Source organism: Protopterus annectens, chromosome 6.part0, assembly GCF_019279795.1.
Source record: "Protopterus annectens isolate FY-2018-M chromosome 6.part0, PAN1.0, whole genome shotgun sequence".
NCBI lineage: Eukaryota > Metazoa > Chordata > Ceratodontiformes > Protopteridae > Protopterus > Protopterus annectens.
The window spans coordinates 395,821,164-395,841,054 of NC_056737.1; the positions used below are offsets into that span (position 1 = coordinate 395,821,164).

At 37.0% G+C, this 19,891-nt stretch overlaps 1 protein-coding gene across 1 annotated transcript in view; it reads right to left on the reverse strand.

The window, feature by feature from the left end:
• LOC122803845 (extracellular calcium-sensing receptor-like) overlaps positions 1-19,891 on the reverse strand; it is a 130,941-nt gene that overhangs the window by 79,015 nt on the left and 32,035 nt on the right. Inside the window, exon 4 of the mRNA XM_044073527.1 lies at positions 4,989-5,112. Coding sequence (XP_043929462.1) covers positions 4,989-5,112 — 124 coding nt within the window. The remainder of the gene's footprint in view (positions 1-4,988; positions 5,113-19,891) is intronic.

Here is a 19,891-nt window from a genome sequence, read left to right on the forward strand (position 1 = left end):
CCAGTGGCCCAAAAAAGCACATTGTGAGTGCCTCACTAGGCTATAATAAACAAGGTGTTGTTTAGGGTAGAGGAGGTTCTGGTTGTATATTGTTAAATAAACTAGCATGAGAACTTTAGAGGTAACTCTAGGCCAAACTGACAACCAATGCAGATTCTGTTCAACCAGCAAGACGTACTGGTAACATGATGTGGCTGTAATTATTCAGTCTGTGGAGCTGTGCACTAGTTGAAGACAATCACGTTGTGAGGAAGCCCTAGGAAGAGTTAATTGCAATAATCATGTTGTCATGAAATCAAGGCGTGCAGTCAGTAGTATGTCCTGAGGTGGAATAAGGTGCTTGATCTGGGCTGTATTTCTCACATGCAAGAAGAGAGAGGCAGGCAGCAACTAGTTTAACTACATCATCCTCCTACTCACCCAGGGTAATCACTCCTCCCCTTTTTTCATTTAGTAAACCTTTCTTTATCCTGCAAGCCTCATTCCTCATACCTCTCTCTTCCTCTTAACATCTACTTCTTCTTAAGTATAGCTATTTACATTATTATAATACTTCATCATACTGAATGTTATTTTGACTGTACAGTTTAAGGTGTTTAGTCCTTGTACCTTTATAGTGTGACATTTTTCATCCTACTTTTAGCTGATGTACATTTTAAACTGTTATCACCCTAATTTCATGTTATGTAAAATGTATATGTTTTGCTTCTGTACCTGTGAAATTGTACTTTATTAAACTGTGTCATATGTGGAGCTTTTCTCCCCGGGACTCCACTGAAAAATAATTTGTGTCCAGTCAGACTTTCTCGGTAACCAAATGTAAAATAAAATAAATAAATAAAAGTTGTGTTGAACATGGGCCCACACTAAGATCTCTTGCCTTGCTTAACAAGTCTAGTGCATCTCCTCCATAAATAATACAGGGATTAAAATGCTGGAGAATTAACATTTTTAGAGTGGTGTGTATAGCCATGCCCACTGTTTCTGAGTTGTTTAATTTCAGGCAATTGCTGTTTGTCTATCTTTGGATAATTTCCATAATTAAATTTAAAACAGATATATGCTTCTTAAAGAAGGAGAATTATAACAGCATATCATCTACATAACACTGATAACAAAGATTTCTCCCTTGGTTGAGTTCTCCCAGGAGAAGCACATGCAATAACAACAACAAAGAAAGGATGAATGTAACTTTGAAAGATAACAGAGAGGGAAACATGTCAACTTAATTCTTGATATTAGCTTTTAACTATGTCTTGAAAGGTAGATGGCAATTCAATTTAAGAGAGGATCAGGGACCCCACAGTAAGTCCAAAAGCAATCCAAACTTATACAGTGCTCAGCAATATCTGGCACTGATGGGAGATCAGGCATGACTAGAAAAGAATCATGGCAATGAACATTTGTCATTTGGAGATCATGCGTGATCCTAATATTGGCAGTTTATGTATTATGCTTACCATAAGAAAGTACTGGAAAAGACTGTAAACTTTAAATTCCTTTTGAGTGAAGTAAAATTGCAAGTATATTATTTCTTAATAATGCTACCAATAAATGAAAAGTCAGTGATATGGCAGTAACCAAATTATCTAGGTTTAATGTACACTTCTTCAAGACTTGAATCGACAATGCATCCCGCTAGACAAAAGGTTGCACGAGTTAAAGATGAAAAGCAAATTTGATAAACAGTTGTGCTCAGAACAGAGAGGCAGGCAAGTAAATAGTTGTGCTGAACAAGGGTTCACATTGCACATTCCCAGGGGAGGGGGTTAATTTTAATTAAATTACAGACCCTTCCATGAAGAAAAAGACAAACTCTCCAGACAAAATCCATATATTTGGCCTCTGCATATTACAGAAGGGAAACAGACCTTCACAGACACCAACTTAAAAACTGAGTGACCAACTCATATTTTTCTGATGGACGTGCTATACTAGGTGACAGACAGGATGGACTCCACAGCTTGTTGTCCACCCAGAGGAACACAGCCATTGAGTTGATGGAATGGAAACTTCTGTAGAGAACAACATTGCTGATTTTTGAGAGTTTCCTCTTGATAGATAGCATAATGCACAGCACACCAAAGCATATATTCTAAAAGACCACTACATCTCCATCCAAACCTTGTAGGCATGTTGAACTCAGAATCAATGCATCACACTAGGGTGATATAGATGAGCCGTACATTAACTAAGACAAGAAATAAGGTGGATCTCACACCTGTCTTACAAGCTGTGGGAAGCTCATCTGGGTTGCTTGCACTGAGAATTGGAAGGAAGTGGTCGAAAGCCAGCATAAGTTCATCAGCAATTGCTGTACTCATGTTCCTGCATTCCATCAGCTCAAGATCACGGTTGTAATGGTAGTAGATATACTATGAACCACACCAAGTGGTGATCCACACAGGAGATCAGCTCCATCACCAAGTCAGAGGTTGTTCTACTGAGTTGAGTCTTTGCTGAATCCTAAATGGTGGATTGCAGAGATAAAGACCTGATCATAGCTAAAACACTTTATAACATTAAGGAATTCCTGTACTGTAACAATAGACTTCTCTTCAGGCCATATGTTGAAGTCAGTCTAGCTACCCCAACAATGAGACAGCAAGGAAATCTATAAAGTCATAGATAATTTACTCTTCGTACTCAATGACTGGCAGATGAGTCACAGCTTGGTCTTGTACCCAAGACATGTTCAGAAGTAGTGCTCCTGCTTAAAACATTGGTCAGATGCATTGGTAAAGAAAAAAATAGCCACACCCCACCTATGATTCTGTTAAAGTGCTGAATTAGGAAAACCAAGGGACACTATAATCACCAAACAAGGACTGAAGAATTTTCTCATTCAATTGCCTTAAAAATTGTCAATTTACTATGATTCTGTAGCTCCATGTTAATTCCTGGCTTATTGCAGATACGTCTGACATTGAAATATATCTCTACCAGTGGTTGGGGGTTGAGGCCAGTAGTGTGAAGGTCTTCAGACTCAGCTGTGATGTGTTTTGCCCTTGAGAGATACCTGTTTAGCAAAATTGCAGATGAGTGGACTGAAATTGTTATGAAGGTCTTAATTATTAGATGAAATACATGTGGCATAGTCATACTTCAGAGTATTTAAAAATTAGAAACAATTCTTAAGCAGAGGAATTCTTGTGGCACAAAAGAGGTGCTATTATAAGATGTTGATTCAGAAAACAAGGTAAACTGCAGTTCTTAAACAGCAATTGGTGACTAGGATGCTATAACATAGAGCACTGTGAGATGGTATTTACGTATTTGTTTGTTTGTCTTTGTTGACTTAAAAATGTGACTATGCAAAAACCCATTTGCAGTGGGGACCTTAGGAGAAAAGCCCCACGGTTAAATTGCAGGCAGGAGCAGTTGGCTTTGATGAGTAGGCAATAAGTAAATTGCCATCTGAAGTTGGGGATAAGAGCAGAGTTCCTTCAAGTGGATGTGGAGAGATTGCCAAAGGGTTGGAACTAAGGTAGACAAACAGTGCTTGGTGCAATAACATTTGACTGAGGGAGTGAGAAGTGCATACATTGCCTCTGAGCAAACTCTGAGGTTGTATGAGGATGTTTTTCTCTTAGTCTGAAGGCTAGGAGGAAATATACTTTAAGGTGTGGTGAGTAGTACAAAAATCAAGGTCAAGTCTTTGTTTTACTGGTGGCCACTAAGTTTTGGAAAAACACTGGTTCTCTTGGGGAAAGGGACTTTATGATAAACTGGCAGATTTTATTGGTGAAGGGCTCTAAGGTTTTTGAGGGGTTTTTTTTCTTGTTTTTTCTTTTTTTTTTTGGTAGGGGTAGCATCTTTGCCTATTGTTCTTGCAAGGGACAGAGGTAAGGTGAGATTTTGTTAGCCCAAAAGAAGAGGAAGTTGATCATGTTTCCTGATTTTTTTCCCCACTATCTACTTTGAAGTTGAACATTTAGTCTAATTAAATTCCAATGTGTTTGATGGTGGTAGTGCTTTTCTATTTTTTTAGTTCTGACATCTGAGTTCTTTTGGGGATTGTGATGGTTTTTGATGGCTCCTACTTAACTATGTTTGGGTTTTGGAGGGATTAAGTAAGCAGATCTGACTGAAGCTGGGACTGAATCCACATGCGGTTGAGAATGGACCTGTAGATAATCATGTCATTAGCATAAAAAAGGAGTTTGTTAATAAGGATGAAAAATAACAAAGGGCAAGGATTGAACTTTGGAGAACACCAGAGTGTAAAATGCTTTATTTGGGGGAGGGTTCCTACTTTAACTTGGAACATCTGTCTAGGAGGAAGTCTTTGAACCATGGAAGTATGTCATCTCTAATGCCAGTTTCTGTTAGTTCGCTGAGCAGGAGGGAATGCTCAGTAAGACTGATGAATTCAGTTAGATCTATAAATAAAGCTCATGTGAGGTTGCCTTTGCCTGTCTTACAAAGTATATAGATTATATATTTTTGGAGTAAAGAGTGCAGTCATAATGATATGTCCTAGACAGAAACCTTGTTGTTTTACAGGGACCAGAAGACATTGAGTCAGACACACACACACATACACACACACAAACACACATATATATATATATATATATATATATCTATATATATATATATATATATATATATATATATATATACACACATATATATATATATATATATATATATATATATATATATATATATATATATATATATACTATCATTTCAAAGAATTTTCCTAGAGTGGGTAAGATAAACACTGATCAGAATTAGGAAGTGTCCTTCGAATTTAGTTTTTTGGCAGGGTTTCAGTTCTTGCAGTTCTCCAAATGTGAGGCATGACATTTTTTTCATGAGACAAAGACTGTAAATGTGGGTGAGGGTGAGAGTGAGAGAATCCCCTGCAGTGTTCAGTGTTATGCAGTGGTATATTGACAATAGTACTGGAATTATTTCAAATATTCTTTTCATTATTCTGCAGTAATTTTGAGTTACTTTTGCATGGATTTGGCTCTTACCACTTTGGTTGGAAATTTCTCCTTGGGAGCACATAACACAGCCGAAACAGCAGATTGGCTGGCCTGCTTGAGCAGCCTTCCTATACCCCACAGGACAACTGTCACTGCACCTTGATTGAGGAATCTGTGAAAAAAAGATAATTAGCTGAGATTACAACAATTTGTGGGTTATTATATTCTTATAAGATTACAGCATCACTGTTCTATGTCTTAAATTGAAGGAAGCAGATTGTTTTTCATTCTGAAACAGATGTCATTTCGAATGATGGATAACATGATAATGTTCACTCTAACACAGATTTGAGTATGAAAATTGGAAAGAAATTTTTTTTATTTTCATTCTAGCGTGTTTAATTTTTGTTTATAAAACATAGAGGACAACATGCAAAATTGTATAGGTAAGTAACCATCTCTGCTATCTATATGTAAGTATGACTTGAAACAAATCTAAACTTTCACGTAGAAACAAAGAGCCACAAAAAATGGCAACAAGCAGAGCTGTAACCAACAAACTATTTAATTAAGCGCTTTTCGTTCGGGTATTTTCCCAAACTTCCTCAGATACAAACAATCACACAAGTAACACCTTTTAAATATCCCTCTTTCAGTCACATGACCCAGAGTAACTAATGGTTATGGCTCCTTTAATTTAACTAAAAAGGATTGGGTCATGTGACTGAAGGAGGGATATTTAAAAGGTGTTACTTGTGTGATTGTTTGTATCTGAGGAAGTTTGGGAAAATATCCGGACAAAAAACGCTTAATTAAATAGTTTGTTGGTTACAGCTCTGCTTCGTGCCATTTTTGTGGTTCATGACTTGAAACAACACAAAACTAAAATTCAAACATTTGAAATACATTTTCCTGTGAAAACAGTAGTTTTAGGCCTTTTCTTATAATGCTTTTTGATAGTCTGTCAGATAAATTCATGTCTTCTAGAAATTAACTTCTATGATCCATTTCATTGTGAGTGTGACAGAAAGATGGTGTCTCTGCCACTAGAGTGATAGAGGGAATGACACTGCTTCCACTAATGTGACAGGGGTATGATCACTACCATCACTTTGACAATCAGAAGGCAAGAGCCACCTACTATGCTAGGATGGTTAGCACCAATGAAGTTTGATTCCCACCAATGCCAACCAGGAATGAAGTAACAAGAAAGTGCACAAAAGTCTACTTCAACAATTATTCACAAAGTACAACCTGGTCCCAAGAGTATAAAGGGAATATGCACTGATGTCCTGGATATGGGCTTCCAGTATCTATACACAGGCTGGAATGCACACAGGCCATTTCAGAGCTGAAGTTTTGGCCATTCACCCTTAGGCATTTGGCTCACTGCTCTCTATTTAAGCTAGCATCTTCTAATACCTCTGTCCATTGTAGCCACTTTGTATACAATGTATGATTTTCACACACACACACACACACACACACACACACACACACACACACACACACACACACACACACACACGCAGTTCTGAAGAAGACTGACAGAATTTTCCAGTTCACCCCCACATCATTTGTCCTAGCATGGCAATAATGTTACCATCCTGGAATATCCTGGAGCTACCAGTTACCTGCTGGTCTTTAATTAAGAAGCCAAATATAAAATAAAAAAACATTAATCTCTTTCACTGGTAGTAGACCTAGGTTGTCTAATGGGAGACATACCACAGAGTACAGTAATCAACAGTGTAAGTAATGATTAACCTCTTCTCATGTAAATATCAGTGCATAAATATAATAAATAATGGACATCAGCCACAACAGTGCAAAGGTTAATAAATTAACTTTACTTAAATAATAAACAAATGCCGTGGTGGTACGGCAGTAGCATTGTTACCTCACAGCAAGAGGTTCTCCCGTTCGATTCTTGGCTTGGCTTGGGAGTGCCTTCTGTGTGGAGTCTGCATGTCCTCCCTGCAGTTGGGTAGTGTTCAAAAGACATGCATGCATAAATGGGCGTGCCTTCATTGAAGGTTGGGAGTCGACCTGGCACCTCGGCATTTCGTAAAAATCTACTGCCAATCATTAGCGGACCGGAGTTCCGCTGTGGCGACCCCCTTACCGGGAAAGGCAGAAAGACAAACAACAGCTTAAATAATAAATAAACAGTGTAAATACAGATTAACGTACACCAAGGTTGACCGAGATAGAGAAATAAAATAAAAGGCAATAAAATAGAATACAAACAGAAATACCTAAGTTCCAAACAACTAATTTCTATGACTATATCTTACTACAGAAATACTGTCTCAAAATATCATGTTAGATAAATTAATAATTAGAAAGTCCACCACAAACAAGAGCATATCAGCTCTTTCTATAGCGCATAGCACAGTCCCCTGTTCCCCAGTGTTCATCACATGACATCATTTTCCTGACCAGAGAGAAAAAAACTAGTACTTAAACCAGTTTTACTTGTCATAGGAGCAAGAGAAATTGCAGTACACATCCAAGTCTGCTTCCTTCTGTTGAATCCACCCTGGTGTGATGAGTACATTTTACATTGCAAAAACAAAATTCTGAACATAAAAATATTTAAAATAAACATGGTCGAAACATGTTGTCAAAAAACAAGCAAAGATCACAAAATCAATACTTTTTACAGAAAATAAGCCCCCACCAGCCCCTGTAACAGAAATATAGTACAGGTTATAGCCAGCTATACACCCCTTCCATGTCTCAGTACACACATTTCTCTTACCTGGATCTACTTGACTTCATCAAGGTACCCCATAACATCCTGATCCTTGTTGACTTCAACTACCCCACCATAGGCTGGGGGAACTATCCCTGCACTAATGCACTCACTCAAAGATTCCTTGACTTCGTCAGTTCTAACACACTAGACCAGCTTGTCTCATCCCCACAAGGGCAGATAACATTCTGGACTTTTTTCTCACCAGCATGGGCAACCGCTGCACCACTCCCATAGTATGGTCTTCCCTGGAGAGATCAGATCATTGGACTGTCTCATTAGAAGTTTCTATTCCACCCAACCCCCCTAGTCATAATCAAGCTAAAAAAGTTCTCAAAAGCTGACTACAACCTCTTAAAGGAGGCTATCTGTAGCTTCACACCCCCGCCCCCCGACAACTATGCTGAACACTACACCAATGCATACTACAAGCACCTGTACAACTGCATGGACTCAGCCATACCCAACAGAACTAAAACCTGCTCCTCAAGGAAACACAAACCTGTTTGGTGGACATCCTCTATCAACATGCTTTACAGCAAAAGGAAGAAACTTGCCTAAGGGTAAAAAGGAACAAATTCCAAACTGGAAAACTCTTTCCTTAACCTCAACAAGCAAAGTAGATCACTAGTGAAAACGTCCAAAGCCAATTCTGAATTGAAACTAGCCTCTGAAACAAAGGGAAACCACAAAGCCTTCTTCACTTACATCAGGAGCCACCATGGCAAAGCCCAGGTTTGTTCCAAATTAGTACTTAACAGTATCACTTACACTGATCCTGTTGACTTAGCCGACATGCTAACAGATAAGTTCAGTGCAAACTTCACCCCCCTGTCCCCCCCAAAGGCACTTTCAACATCACCGATACTTGTCCTGCATCTCACATCTCCATAGATCAAGTGCTAAAGACCCTATCCAAGGCAAAGAACACAGCTTCCATGGGACCTGATAGTATCCCAGGCTGTATTCTGCACCATCTCCAGCAAGAACTGGTTTTACCATTGAGCACTCTATTCAACCACAGCATAAGTACAGGCTTTATTCCAGCAGAGTGGCGAACTGCCATTGTCATCCCCTTGCACAAAGGTGGTGCCACTATTGACCCTGGAAGCTATCACCCCATTAGTTTGACAAGTCTGATCTGTAAAAGCCATGGTGCGTATTATTATGGATCTTATAAACAAGGACATAGGCAATCTTCAAGCACTTGACCCCACCCAGTTCAGATTCGTCAAGGGCAGATCTTGCCTGTTGAACCTGGTTGACTTCTTTAAGACCATCACCAAGGCCCTGGATGAGGGAAAGTCTGTACATACAGCTTACCTTGACTTGACCAAGGCCTTTGGCACAATCCCCCACTTGGGCATCATCAAAAAGCTAACCTAACTTGCCGTAAATCCCTATCTCATCAGGTGGGTGGCCAACTGGCTCACCAACAGGGCCCTCAAGGTCAAAATAGATGCCTCCACCTCTGATAGCACATCTGTCACTAGTGGAGTTCCCCGGGGATCTGTCTTGGGACCCCTACTGTTTGGCATATACCTCTCAGAGGTCCAAGTTTGTGGACGACTGTAAGTTGGGTGTTATCATTGACTCCCCAGATGATGTTAACATACAGCAAGAGAGTCTCACAACAACTAATGACTGGTACCAAAGTCATGGCCTCAAGCTAAACTCATAAAATGTACCATCATACCATTCGGCAAAAGCATGGCCTATACTGATTATCAGATCAATGGCAACCCCCTAAGCACACAAGCTGTGGTGAGAGACCTGAGTACTCAGGTTGATAAAAATCTCACATTCGACCATCATGTAGCGGCAGCGGTCAGAAAAGCCTTTTACTTGGTTCATCTCAAAAGTAAAGGGATTGCATCCAGCAAAAAGGAGGCTATTACCTCTCTATACTCCTCCCTCATTAGATCATTGAGTATAACACCCTGTTTGGTATGTACCTCTCCAAACATCTGCACTAAGTGGAAAGGCCACAGAAATACTTCACAAAGAGAATCTACGACATCCAACACCTGTCCTATGCAGACAGGCTCAAATCACTATCACTCTATTTGGTATTGTACAGATTGCTTAGAGGTGATCTGTGTCTCACCTACAAGGCAATCTCGGACCCTGCCCTACTAAAGATACTCCATATCCGTAAATCTAACTCCTCGCATATTACCCACTCAAATGGCCTGAATCCAATATGCAACATCAACAAAACCTGCTTGAGAGACAGGTTTGTCTCCTACAGACTACGCGTCTCTGAAATAGACTTCCCATACTTCCCATAAACATCAAACAGAGTACCTCACTGACCGTCTTCAAGTGCAACTTTGATGAGTGGATAGGAAACCTCAAATTTGTCCCAGGGGTTCCACCTGTGTCCCTCATCGACAGGGGTGACAGATGCTGCCTGATTTTTTCTTGTTGGAGATAAACTCTTGGCTCGGCTTGTAAGGGCCCCAGAGCCATTAGCCTAGTAACCTCCTATGTCCCTATGATCCAATTAACTCTGAGATCACACAGCACTGGAGAAAGGAGACAAACTTCCCTACCCCACTATCAACAGTCTCAGAGTAAAACAAAGGACAGATGGCTGCATATCCCTTAATCAACAGCAACTCAATAAAAAAGGTGATGAACTGGTTTTCAGTCAATTAAATGAATGATATTGTACCTGGTGTGGCTTAGTGATATGCAAACCATTATATCCATCAGAGAGTACAACATTTATATTTCAAATCAAAATACATGGGGGTATTGTAATTATATGTTCCTAAATATGCTGTGTATTCTCTTATTCAGGAAATTATCATGATCATTCACTCACAGCCAAAAAAGAGACACTACAAGGATTAGGGGCTACTGTACCAGGCAGCATGGTGATTCATCAGTAAGATCTTGTCTCATAGCTCCAGAGTAAGATGTTTAATTCCAACTTCTGATCATATTCAGTGTGGGTTTGTATATTCCCCGATGCCTATATGGGTTTTCTGGAAGCACTCTTCTTTCCTACAACCTTCCAAAAACATGCTGCTTGATTGGCTGAACTATATATGTATATGTATATATATATATATATATATATATATATATATATATAAGCACTACAGAATCCTGAAAGTCCAAAAATCCTGATCCTGTACTTGTGCTGGAATATAGTAAGTGTTGGTATCCTGTGTGTTTTCAGGATTTTGAACTTTCAGGATTTTGGTCTCTTCAGGATTTTGGGCTTTCAGGATTCTGTAGCGCTCCTATATATATATATATATATATATATATATATATATATATATATATATATATATATATATATATATATATGGGTCTACTTCAAAAGGCTGAAGATCCATATAGTTGAATATTAAAAGGATTTTAACACACAATTGGCACATATTCAGTTCGAACCCAGAAGTAGTAACATTCCCCAAAATTGTCTATAAAAAAGACACCAGCATAAAAAATATGATGGAAACCTATAGAAAGACAAATGCAAGGACGGGGGGCATGGTAAAATGTGAATTTTGCATGCAGTGCAAATATATCCTGGAAGGCAAGGAGGTATATATACCCAATTATGGTGTATATATAATGCGAAACGAGTTCACTTGCAGCAGTAACTAGCTAAGTGTTGTCTGTGTCCAAGTTTTTACATAGGAAAAACCATCAATGCACTGAGAACTAGACTCTACCAACATTGTTATGACATTGGTAGGAATGAAACAAAAAATGCCCTAGCTGCACATATTGGCTTGCATCCAGGACACAGTTTCAGGTTTGCTGTCACTGAGCAAGTCACTTTGGGTGAGAGGGGGGCACCCCTGAATTAATATCTAGAACTGAAGGATCTCAGATGGCAAATGAGAACTAATGCCTCTGAGGCTCCAGGACTTAACAGTGCAATTTCTATTAGTTCTGTTTTAAAACTTAAAGCAGAATGTTATATGCAAGTGTTTTATACAGGATGATGTCATGCAGTAATTTTAAGTAGTATATTGTATTTATGCATGAATTCACTTTTTGTATATAGGAAGTGATGTCACTTTATGTGATTAAGACAATGTATAAAAGGTGAGGTTTTTGTTACAATGGTATTCTGATGAAGTTTCTATTGTGAGACAGAAGCGCTAAATCAGTAAATCGGTTGTGGATCTTACTGGCTTCTATCCGGCTTTTTATATCAGTTTGTGGTTGGTGCGTGCTTTTCATGCCAATCAGTATATACAAAGGTATTTAGAAGTATAGCCTATTTTGCTAGAGAAAAAAGATACAAGCCCCCCTCCAAAGACGGGGGAGTTGAAAGGTACAGATAGTATGATGAGCAGTTAGTAAGAATGTGAAGTACTTGTTGGCATAGATCATATAAGTGAGGTGTATGTTCATAGTCATGAGTTAGTGAGAAATTCTTTGAGAGAGGACTTAAATACATGGAGGCAATATATAATTTTGATTAAATTATTGTAAGAGTTCCATAATGTGGGCATAGACTTTGCCCTATTTTTTTTTAGATTTGTAGACTTTAAGCAAGTTTTTGTCTTGAGAGTACAGAGTGTGATTTGAGAGATCTCAGGAGATGGAAGAGCAGGTTAAGGGGTTACATAGTATTTTATGGGTTAGAAAAAGTTGTGTATGGGCTAGTTAATGTGGGAGTTCTAACCATTTGAGATCACATAATGCAGAGCAACGATAGCTTTAAGTAGCAGGTTATGCACAAATCTAGCTATCTTATTATAGCATTGCTCCAGTTGTGATATAAGAGAAATCTGGATGTTAGTCAAAATAGGTGAGCCATAGAGAAGAAAAGGTAAGAGATAAGAGTTAGTTAGGCTGATTCTACTAGAGGATGTAAGGAATCATTTTGCTGCTCTGTATAGCAGACCTAGTTCTTGATGATTTTTTATGCAGTTTTGTCTGTGAAGTTCAGACTTTAAGATGTCATCTATTGTGACTCCAGTCAATTTGATAAGAGCAACTGCATCAATAACTGCATTTTTTAAATAGGTAATGTAGACATTACTTTCGGCACTGGCATTAGACTTAGGAAAAAATAGTAGTAGTAGAGTCTTTTTGGGATTAAGTAAAAGTTGGTTTGAGGTAGCCACAGTTCGACTGAGATAAAGGCATCGTGTGTCATGGACTGTAGTTGTAGTGGTTTGTCAGATTAGCAGATAAGAATTGAGTAATTTGCATACTGAATAAGGCAAGCTTGCTGGGAGGAGGTATATAGGTTATTGACGAAAATGTTAAACAGCTTGGACAGGGAACTGAGCCTTGAGGAGCACCCATTTTAACAAGGAGAAAAGCAGTGAAAGAAGAAAGCCATTTAACAGATGGATATCTTTCAAAAGAATAATTAGAGAACCATAGAAGACATGGTTTGAAAAAGCCTAGAGACAACATTTGAAACAGAAGACTCTCATGTGGCACAGTATTAAAGGCTTTTGAGAGATCTATTAAAACAGAAGAGATACACTTTCCTTAGTGTCTAGCCTTATTAATGGTGTCAGAAATGTTGAGGAGAATATAGACTGGGTATGTAACACAGTCTGAGCAAGCTTAATGTGCTCAGCAGGGAGGTGGCTGTCTAAAGTATGATGTGGAAACAGGTTGGAGATTAAAGGCAGGGATGTCAAGGCTAATAGAGTTTTGGGGTTGATTAAATGGTAATAAAAGTTAGAGGTAATAGAGGCTATGATTTTGTTGAAGAAAGTGTTAAAAGTTGTAGAGGCTTCTGAGGTAATAAGTCCAGATAGGCGTTTGGTGAGGAAGGAGAGCCAGGTTGAAGAATTTTCTTAACTGAGCTCTGGAATTTTTAATTTTCAGCATAGATAAATTTGCTTCTTGGTGAGGTTATGCAACTTTTTGTACAGATGTAAAGTTTAAGGACTTTTATCTTTGTGGCATTGTTTCAATGTTTTTCACATTTTGGCATGATAATTCTAGTTGAATGAGTCAGAAAGGGGGTTTGAGTAGTTTTTACTATTTTTATCCTGGGGAAAGGATATTTAAAATATTCATGAATATCTTGTTGAATTCGTTAATGGCTTTATCTAGGTGTAGGGTATTGAGGGAAAAGTAGGATTTTAGTAAACTATTGAGTGTGTTAGGATGAAAGTTAGAAAGATTTTTCTATACTGATGTTTTGTAGGGTGGGTGATTTTTTTTAGCAAATATAATGTGATGGTCACAGTGGGAATCAGGTAGTACCCCTGAGCTAGCATACTTTCTGGGGTCAGACTTAAGTATCCAGTCAAGGATAGAATTTATATGATCCCATTTGTTGAGTTGAATAGGAGACAAAATTAGCTGTTTGAACCCATAAAAGTTAAGACTAGTTGTTGCAGTGTTAGATGTCACAGATAACTAATGTTAACATTGCCTAAGATAATGGTTTCACTAGTAACATTTGTAGGTATGCAGCAAAGAATTTCTTCTAATAAGCTAGTATTTTTACCTGGTAGTAGGTACAGGGTAACTATACATAACTTCTTATGTTTATTAACACTGAGAAGAGAGATAAGAAGTTCTGCATTTTAGAAGGTTGATACGCTAGTTTTGAAGGGTGAGCGAGTTAAACAGTTATTGCATACAACTGCAATGCCTCCCCCTTTTTTGTGTAGTTTGTCGCACCAAATTGTATTGTAACCAGGGAACAGAATTTCAAAATCTTTTATAAGGGGTTTTAGCCATGATTCAATAATGATATTAATATCTGGTGAGTATTAATGAAACGTTTGTAAGTATGTAACTTTGTTTAAATATTATGAATGTTAATGGAGGTAAGGAGAAGTGTTGTGGGTGGTGTAGAGGAGTTAGGAGCAGAGGAGGGGGAATGAATGAGGCTGAGGGATCAAGGTTGGGATGAACATCACAACAAATAGTACATTTAGAGAGGAGCAGATTGGGATTAGTTAGTTTTTTATAAAGTTTATGAATTTATTCCCGGTTAAGTACAAGAGAACGTGATGGTTAGATGTTTTTGTTTTTGAAAAGGTGAATAGATTGAGCATTAAATTTGAGGAAACTGTTATGAAAGAGAGTTTGGCCTGAGTATAGGTAGGATGGGTAGTGGTGTGTGAGTGTGAATAAAGTGTGAGAGTACCATGGTAGGTAGCAGGGTGACATAAAATGAATAGCAGAGATGTGAAGATGAAAAATGTTTACATGGTAGATACAGAGGACCACGAAGTAATTAAGGAGAGATTATAGTTGAATGAAAAGGAAAAGTTGTTAAAGGAAAAGGGAGGGAGGTAAGGGGATTAAAACACAAGAGTGGAATTGGTTTGCTGGAGACTGCAGGCAGTGTGGTCCCTTATTATAGGGATGGAGAAAGGTAAGATTTTAATAGAGTAGACTAAGCCATGGTATGGTAGGGTGAAACTGTGAATTAGAGGAAGTATTAGGAAGAGAATAATTAAGTGGGTGATGTATATAATAAAAGGTTTGTGGGTACTACATTTTGGGTCAACATTATAAAAGGAAGTGTAGTATTGAAAAAGGGCTTCCTGAGGAGGAAGACCTGAATATTGTAAATGGGGAAAATGAAAATAAAAAAGTATATACTGTAATGTTATAACAACAGAAAAAGAGTAATTAAACGAGGAGCAGTAGAAAAGAATAAGTGTGGAGGTGAGGTAATATAAGACTGTGAAGCATTTGGGTGAATGCTATTGGATAATGAGGTAGTAGCACAGATTGATTAGGCTAGGAGGAAGAGGAGGGGATAGGAATGAGGTAGACAAGACAATATGTGCAGTATAAATTTAGATAAAGAGGGGGTGGTTGAGAATTTGGAGTATGGTAGGTTAGTGTAGTGAACCCATCTGTAGCAGGGTGAATGGAGTGGGTTGGAATTCCTGACAGATAGAGGTATTATCCCAAGAAAAATAATCTATGACAGTGGAGGTAAGGGAAGGTTTAAACAACAGTGTGAGAACTGTTGCTAATATAATGTGAGTAACTCACCAGGACAGTGGAGCAGATAAAGTTTTAAAAAGTTGCTCATGGATCAGAAAGCAAAATATTAAAGCCAGAACAAGCTGTTCATGAATAAGAAAGCCATACATATAAAGATATAATGGCTTTAAGGAGCTTGAAGTACATTAACACATGAAGTGTCCTTTTCCTTTAGCAGTAGCACTGGCTTCATGCTCAGTGGTACAGATGGTTTTAACAGCTTACTTAGTGGCACCCAAAGGTGTCAATCTATACTCTATATTGTCTGCAATGAAAAATATTTTTGCAGGCTACAAATCCTTATAGTGAAAGAAAAATAGTTTTATGCTGAATGATGCAGAAAGACAGGGAAACCAATGGCTTCTAAAACTGAGTGGAAGGGGCAAGCTTGCAATCCTATTAAAGAAATAATGTTTCTCGAGTGAGCAACAACGTGTGCAGATTTTTGAATAAACAAAATGTATAGGTTTAGATCAATTTCACAATCTGTCAGTCAAGACTTGTTTAAAATGTAATTACTTGTAGTTATTAAGTTTGCTTTAAGGTCACAATGCATACCCCATAAAGTGCAGATTTGAATAAAGAATCTTACTTACATAGGACATCAGTTTGTTTAGATAACTGGTTTCCCAGAAAAAAGTTGAGGCCAATAGATCTCAGTATTAAACTCCTAAACATCCAGCTGCTGTGTGTCAATTGAACAGCTAGTAGCATTAATTATCTTTTACAAACTTTGTGTTGTACAATACAAAAAAGCAGTAGCTAAAAGTGGTGCTGTTTAACAACACTTGTAATATTTTTCAAGCTACCTTGTTAAAGGAGAAGCATTCATCTAGATTAACTTTGCAAATTGCCCAGTTCTAACAGCTTCACAGTGATTAACTGAGACACCAGATTGCTAGAATTAGTTATATTCTTTCATCAACCAAAATGAAGTTCAGGCAAGCTTTGTAAACAAAACAACAAACTGGAAAGTTACAACAGAGAGAGAGAGAGAGAATGGTGGTGCAGTACTACAGAGAGTAGCTTGTTTAGGAAACGTCCGTACACTGAAGCATTTACTTTGAATACAAACTGCAGCTTACACCCACAAAGATTACTCTAGAAGAAAGGCTGTGGCTCTTGAAATCAGTTGTAGCTGCATAAATGTAATTTCACATCAATGGCAGAATAGCTTTAAACATTCCAGATGTGGCTAGTCCTTCACCAGCTTCAAAAGAAATGCTAACTAATGAAATTTCTGAGAAAAAAATGTTGTTGAATATTTAAATGTTTTTTGCCAGCAGGTAAAAAATGTAAAAATGGACTAAATATAGAAGTTTATCGAAGCGGGGGGGGGGGGTAAGGAAGCTGATGTTACATTAAGAAATGTGCAAGAGAATAATATTTTGCATTTATCCAGTGCGATATATATTGCAGAAGCAAAGGGAGTTTTGTGCTATGGAGGGATCACCAAATACATATTATTTTTAGGGAAATGGCAAATTTGATTAATGAATGTAAAAAAACTGAGATGTAAACAATATGGAGAGGGGGTAGCAGAATATGTGCAAGTGTTAAGCATTTCTGGTTTGGCTGTAAAAAGGATGTGATGGAAACAGGGGAAAAGAATGGAAACAGACATGGGTTGAAAAAAGAGGAAATCTTACTCACAGAAGATTTCAGAAAAATGAACAAGTAGAGGAAAAAAATGAGATAAATAAGTGAGTGGTAAGAAGAACAAAATAATAGGGTATCAAAAGAAAGGACTTAAGCATGGAGAGAAAGTCACTGTAGAATAATATACAAATAAGGTTTTAGGAGGTTGAAATAAATACAGAAAACAGATTTGAAAAACTTATAAGACTATATCAATCTAAAGAAGAGACCAATGAGGATGAAGAAATAAGACAGTATAAAAAAATCATTGCAGAAAGAATTAGGGTAAGAAAAAGAAAGGTAAAAATATTTCCCCAACATTTAAGAAGAAAGCAAAAGAAAGATATCAGATTAGATTCAGTCAATCGAAATAGTATTAAATTAAAGCTATATATATATATATATATATATATGTATATATATATATATATATATATATATATATATATATATATATATATATATATATATATGTGTGTGAGCTGCAGTGGTGCTTACAATTTTATTTACAGATATTGCATTCCTTTAAGTGGAAAAGAAAGGGTATGAACAGACAGATTATGTAGAAATAGAATTTTACGGAATTTAGGACTTGATGCATGTTCAAAAGTAGCTTTCCTATTAAAGAATAAAAATATAAAAATTTTGGATTTTATAATGGTATAAAACTGGTAGGAAATTAGTAGCAAATGTTGGAATAAATAATAAAGAATAAATAATAATGTATTGAGAATAATAGGGATTTATGCATTAACCATGGTAAAATACATATAAGAGTTATTTAAAAAAAATAAAACCATTTGCTTCAGTTGTTGTTTCTTTCGGCTTTTCCCGATTAGGGGTCGCCACAGCAGAACTCCGGTCCGCTGATTGGCAGTAGATTTTTACATGCCGAGTTGCCAGCCCTGATGCACAACCTTCAACGAAGGTACGCCCATTCACACACACATCTCCACACTGAAGACGCTTTAGCTGAGAATCGAACAGGACAACATCTTACTGTGAGGCGACAACACTATCGCAGCACCAACACCGCAGTAAATATGAAAATTATATTGCTAGGGAATTTTAACTGTGACATTAGGAAATGAAAAAAGAAGATTATGTAGGATATGAAAATTTATAAAATATCAACAGTTACATATAGGAAAAGAGAGAGGACACGTACATATGCTAAAAGCCCATTAAGACTGAAATTTATTATGTATTTTTATCCAAAGAAGTTCTAGAACAAGAATGAGGAGTTGGAAACATTTACTTTTAGGTCAATTAGCAATATCGGTAGCAGCAGATAAGAATTAAAATAAAATAAAAGAATAGGCATTAAAAATAAATACATTCTACTGTTTTTATATTATGCAGACCTTTACTTAAGTTAGACAAAAGAATTTTAAGAAGGAATGGAAAGCTTGTGGAATGATTATTGTACAATGAGGGATTGTTTTCATCATGGTCAGAATGGTGGATGATTTTTAAAAGTAAATTTAAAGGAATGTGGACATGAAGACTGGAAAAAATGTGTTAATATAAAGAAAAAAGAGCATCATGAAAGAAACAAAAAAGGTAAAACAATTATTTTAAGCAACAACATTATTTAACGGGAAGAAAGGGAGATGGCTTAAAAAAGAAGCAGTGTATGAGGAAGGTAAAAAAGGAACAAACAAGAAGAAATTGTAATACTGGCAATGAATTTTGTTAAACGAATATATGATAAAAACAGAAAGAGAACTACACTGAGGCTAAATTCATTTAAGATAAAACTGTGACTAATTTGGAAAAGGGTATATATGCCATTTCAAGAATTACATGAGCTTTTAAATTTGGAAAATGTAAATTCAGTACCAGGAATTGAGGGTGTAAGATTCAATATATGTAAAAAAAAAAAAAATGAAGGCCACATAAAAACAATAGCTTATCAACCCACTGAATATGTCTACAATGAGGGTCCAGATGTGAAACAATTTATGTTGGAGTGATTAAACTGGTTTGGAAGAAGGGACATAAAGTGATATCAGGAATTTGAAACCAGTAACCTTAAATAATACACATTATAACATCTTAATGAAAATAATGTAGAAGAGGGTGAAACAGTCTACGGATGAAGGTTTAACAGAGAAACTTTCTGGAATAAAATAAAGTAAAAGCCAGAAACTATTAGTTCTAATTAAAGAGGCGGTAAATTTGAAGGTGAAATGAGAAGATGTTAATTTGGTAGTAGATGTCACAAATTTCTATGATAATGTATATCATAAGCAATTTTGGGAAGTTTAATAAGAATATGGAATAGGGACTAAAATTATACATATGCTACAAACAGCTTATCGGGGAGTTGCTATTTTGTTAAATAGATGGCAGTTTTATAAAGTTTGTGTAAAAACTGTGGTCAGACAAGGCTGCCCCTTTAGAAGCTAACTATTTTTTTATTAGTGTATGCAGTTGCAATATCGATAAATAGAAAAATTAAGGAGGCCACTTTTTGAATTGAAAGAAATATAAAAATACCAGTGTTCTTGACTTACTATGATAATGTATTACTGATAGCAAAAAAACTAAATTTGGATTAGGAAAGTGATTGAAGATGTTAGCAATGGCCAGTGGT